Source organism: Mustela lutreola, chromosome 1 (assembly GCF_030435805.1).
Source record: "Mustela lutreola isolate mMusLut2 chromosome 1, mMusLut2.pri, whole genome shotgun sequence".
Classification (NCBI taxonomy): Eukaryota; Metazoa; Chordata; class Mammalia; order Carnivora; family Mustelidae; genus Mustela; species Mustela lutreola.
In genome coordinates, this window is record NC_081290.1 from 235,803,962 (window position 1) to 235,809,457 (window position 5,496).

Here is a 5,496-nt window from a genome sequence, read left to right on the forward strand (position 1 = left end):
GGAATCTCCCCCTCAGAACCATGCTGCAAACTACCAGGACTTGTGAAAAGAGGCATTATATATGCACACTACAATATGCCCTCAATATGCAAAATACTCACTAAGAAGCAAGGAGAAATAAACAAAACAAAATGAGATGTTTAAATGCATCTATTATTGTCAATATAACTAGATATTAAATTAATCAAGAACAGTAAGTTTGTTTGACAAACATAATTTGCAGATTCTGAAGCTTTGTGTGGTAGATGTCCCCATCTTAAACCTCTGTGATTATGTTAGGTTACAAAGCCGCGAGGAATTAAGATGACTATCAGATGAAACTCATCAGTAGACCTTAAAATATGGAGATCATTTCAGAATACGTAGCTGGCTCAAATGGGAACATAGAGATTCTTAAAAGTGGAAGAGGAAAGCTCAAGGGGAGAACCGGAGGGGAACTGAGTACAGCAGAAGGGCAGAAGTAATATTGCTTTCTTTAAAGATGGAAGAAGGGGGCTTCTAGATACCAGAAAAAGGAAGGAAAGAGTTTCTTTTCTAGAGCTTCCAAAAAGAGAAGCTGCCTTTTCAACACCTGGATTTTAGCTCAGTTAGACCTAGGCTGAAGTGAGCTACAAAATTATAAGATAATTACTGTGATTTGTGGCATTTTAAGCAATGGAATCTGTAGTAATTTTTATAATAGTATAATAAAGAGCAAATATTCTGCATTCTGCAAGAAAAGAGTATATGTATTTTTAATTGAGTTATAATTGACATATAACATTGTATCGGTTTTGAGTGTACAACACGATTCAATATTTGTATACACTGCAATTGTTCACCACAATAAGTCTAGTTAGTAATTATAATTATGTCACCTTGCTGTACCTTACTTCTTACTTGAAGACTTATTTATTACATAATTGGAAGTTTTTTTTTTTTTAAGATTTTATTTATTTATTTGACAGACAGAGATCACAAGTAGGCAGAGAGGCAGGCAGAGAGAAAGAGAGAGGAGGAAGCGGGCTCCCTGCTGAGCAGTGAGCCCGATGTGGGGCTCGATCCCAGGACCCTGAGATCATGACCTGAGCTGACGGCAGAGACTTAATCCACTGAGCCACCCAGGTGCCCCCATAATTGGAAGTTTGTATCTTTTGATCACTTTGCCCATTTTGTCCACCCTTCCCTCCTTGCCTCTGGCAACCACAAGTCTGTTCTGTGTATTTATAAGTTAGGTCATATAATATTTGTCTTACTCTGACATATTTTACACTTTCTGATATATTTCCGACATATTTCATCATGCCCTCGAGGTCCATCTGTGTTGTCACAAATGGCAAGATTACATTATTTTTCATGGCTGAATAATATTACACACACACACACACACACACACACGTTCCATATCTTGGCTGCTTTGAATATTCCTGCAATAAATATGGGTATACAGATATCTTTTTGAGTTAGTTTTTAAACCTATTATTAGGGAAATTAAAAGACTACATGAATAACATAGTATATCATATTTATAATAGAATGATAAAATATTATAAAGGTATCAGGTATTTCCATATTGATAGACCGATTCAATGCAATCAAAACAAAAACTCTAAGTGTGTGTGGTTATAAATCTAGAAACTGCTTATAAAGTTTTGGGAATGCAAAGTGCAAAAAACAGCTAAATTTTTTTTTTTTTTTTTGGATGGGGGAGAAGGGCAGTGAGAGAGGAAAAGAATCCCAAGGTCATGTGCGACTCAATCTCACGACCCTGAGATCATGACCTGAGCCCAAATCCAGAGTCAGATGCTTAATTAACTGAGCAATATCACATGTACAGGAACATTCTCAGGCCTCTGAGAATTCTGTTTCAGCCGACTGGGTCTAAATTGTCTAGACTGACTCTCCTAGGGATCCAATATCCACAGCCTACTGAAACCACCAAGGTATGTTCCATCTCAAAGGAAAATAGTTCATATGATTGACCTCATCCTTTCTCTGGGGATGGAAAAAAAATGGTGGTACCCACATAACATGAGTTCTATCTTCTGGGAATATAAGGTAATGCATAAAAACGTTCATCTCACTTCTATGGAACATGTCCCAACCTAAAATTTTACTTGTTTCCTTCTAAACAGATATTTTCCACTACTCCTGTAAAGCAAGAGATAGAAGATAATTTGGTGAGCTGAAAACTACAGCCATTTAGGGAAGAGAAAAATGCTACACTGGTTCTTTGATTTTTATCAAACAGTGTAGCCTTGGGTCTGCTCAGTGTCCAAGTAGGGTCTCTGTTCTAGAGGACATGACTCTGGGAGAAAGGAGTTCTGCTGACACCAGTGATTCCATAAGAAGACAGCTCCTCACAGAAAACGACTGACTTCATGAGCAGACCAACTAATGTGACCAGGAATACAGTGGGGAATCCAGAAGGAAAGAGGAGCTCTTTGGGTAAAAGAAGTGAAGTCAGACTAGATTCAGACTGAAGCAGCAAAACTTGGTGTGTATGTTTTCTGTTAACCTCCTTTGTAGTTTTAATGATCAGTACTTTATTTTTTCCCCTTTAAATGTATTCCCTGAGACCCTGATCAAATGTGCTTCTTTTCAGAGGCAGGGAGTCTATGCTTCAGGAGACTGAGCTGCAATCTAGCCTAAAATTTGACATTTGGGGGCTTTCTTAGGCTACCTACATTTTATACCACAGAAGATGAGGTGGCCGTCCTTTTAGGGACAATTTCATGAAGACTCTGATGTCTTCATGTAAATGTAATAAGTTCAGTGCCCACTAGCTGTTAGCCTGCATCAGACCTGCAGGTGGAACTTAGGGCATTCGTTCTTCTGGGCGTGGAGGAAGAGTCATGGTTGGGGCGGGGCAGACGGCTGCTTTTGGACAGTGGGAACAGTTACATTCCTCCCAGGTTGATGTCTTGTTCACTTTGCCTAATTAAGGACTCCAGCCATGTCAAAATCATCTGCTACATCAGAGAACCTTGCTATATAAAGCTTTGGCTAGAATTATGGCTGAGATATCACAAAATCCCACATGGCTCATCCCATTTTTCCCTCCTTGCCACACACCTACAAAGTCCTGCCAAACACAATAATATAGAGCTGCTGGGACCCATCCTCAAATCCCACTTCCTTTCCATCAAAGCTTTTTGAATGACTTTGTAAATTTGGTGGAGAGGGTAAGAACTAAACCTATTCCAAACTGGCTGAAGGATGGCTCCAGGTGTCCTGGCCTCTTGTGCTGTACTCCCTGCTTCACTGTTACTGGTCCCCTTTGCCAAAAATACTTTAAAATAGATCATACACTGGAGTTAAAATGGAAATGCAAAAGGCAGGCTCTATTTAGTCCAAAGATGGGGTCCAAGCTCTGGCACACCAAACATGAAAACATTCAAGCAGCACTATTTTATTATTTTTAACTTTATCTCTAGGAGGTGAGACTCTGCTCTGCCGGATTTGCCCCAGGCCAATCACCCTGGCTGGTATCTGTTATGGAGGCATTGTCATACTCACTGGTGGGCAGAGCTCTGTCCCCTACTAAGTTAGGGAACGGAAATCCTCCAAGATTTAGGGAATCATCCCTGAGACCATAAGTCATCCTCTGAGCTCACTGCCCTTTGCCTGAGTCAGGAGAATGCTGCTTACCTGTCCCCACGCACTTGCTGGTTGATGCCATCTCTCATTTTCACATCTGGGGAAGCATCCCTCTTAGACTAAACCATATTTGAAACCCTGTGCAACAAATCTCCTGTATCACCCACAGTTCTGGAATCTGTTCTTTCTTTTCCCTTCCCTTTTCATTACCTTTTCTACCACTCTACTGAAATCCTTCAGTTTATTATATCAAAACTATTGCTGGAAACAGTATTTGCTGTATAAAAGTCCATTACTCGCAGCTCATCCCATGTAATAATTGTCATATTTCCTGCTTGTCTTCCTCCCCCACTCTCTGTCTCACTGACATACACAAACCTCTTGTCCTTACATACAATATGTTTTCTGTTTTCCTGAGCCTGGGCCTATGCCACATAGTCTACATTAAGAAAGGGACATAGTTATTGAGGTTTAATCACATGAAATTGCTGACCTCCAAAAATAACCCTCCAGTAAGACATATTAATAAAGGTATAAAGGAAATCAAGTGGGGCCACTTGCAAAGAAAAGGGACAATAACAAGTCCGTTTTATAGGTTCCAACATCCAGGGGACAGAGGAAGCCTGAATGTGACAGTTGTTGTCCCCCACCACGGTCAGCCCCAGCCCATTCTGACAGCTGATTTGACTTCGGGGCTCCAAGACCAGAGGATCCCAGACTGAGGAGATCATGTATAATTTGAGCTGTTACAATCCCAGTTCCTTCATCCTTGTGGGAATACCCGGTCTGGAGAGATTCCACAGCTGGATCGGGATTCCCTTTTGTGTCATCTATGTTCTGGCTATTGTGGGCAACTGCACCCTTCTCTACCTCATTGCTGTAGAGCACAGCCTCCATGAGCCCATGTTTTTCTTCCTTGCTATGCTGGCTACCACGGACTTCATCCTGTCCACGGACACAGTGCCCAAACTACTCAGTAACCTCTGGCTGGGCTCCCAGGAAATTACCTTCTCTGGCTGTCTCACTCAGATGTTTTTCCTCCACTTCAGCTTTGTAGTGGACTCAGCCATCCTGTTGGCCATGGGATTTGATCGCTATGTGGCCATCTGCTTCCCCTTGAGGTACACCACCATCCTGACTCCACAGGTGGTCATCAAGGTTATGGTGACCATCACCGTGAGGAGCTTCTGTGTCATCTTGCCAGATGTTTTTCTGCTGAAACGGTTACCCTTCTGCGGGACACGCATCATCCCACACACATACTGTGAGCACATAGGTGTTGCTCGGCTTTCTTCTGCTGACATCTCCATCAACATCTGGTATGGATTTTCTGTGCCTCTCATGACTGTCTTCTCGGATGTGATCTTTATTGCTGTTTCCTATGCCTTCATCCTTCGTGCTGTCTTTCAGCTCTCATCTCAGGGTGCCCGTCAGAAGGCCCTCAGCACTTGTGGTTCCCATGTCTGTGTTATTCTCATGTTTTACACACCTGCCACCTTCTCCATCCTTGCTCATCGCTTTGGGCACAGTGTCCCTCGAAATGTGCTCATCCTATTTGCCAACTTCTATGTGGCCATCCCCCCTGCTCTAAATCCTGTTGTCTACGGAGTGAAGAACAAGCAGATTCAAGACAAATTTATTCTGCTTTTCTCTTTAAAAAAGACACAATGAGTGGGGAGGGTCACTGAAGAAGACATTGAGGTAAAATTCAAGTAGGTGAAATTTTATGTAAGATGGGAAACATAAAAATAAACTTTAATTCCTATTAACCTGAAATTTTAGCGTTCTAGCCATGAGCAAAGTATGGGAAGGGAGGAAAAGAGAAAATCTTCTAGACTTTCAGAAAATCAAGCCTCTTCTTGGTTCAGTTTTCTCAACACTTGTATGAAGAAGGTGATGATGGGTACACAAGAGCAT

General features: G+C 41.6%; 1 protein-coding gene across 1 annotated transcript; it reads left to right on the forward strand.

Annotated features, from left to right (window-relative positions):
- The first annotated feature begins 4,308 nt into the window (after positions 1 to 4,308).
- On the forward strand, positions 4,309 to 5,250 carry LOC131821480 (olfactory receptor 52H1-like). The gene has a single exon (XM_059157623.1). The coding sequence runs from the start codon at positions 4,309 to 4,311 to the stop codon at positions 5,248 to 5,250; it is 942 nt and encodes a 313-aa protein (XP_059013606.1).
- The last annotated feature ends 246 nt before the right edge of the window (positions 5,251 to 5,496 follow it).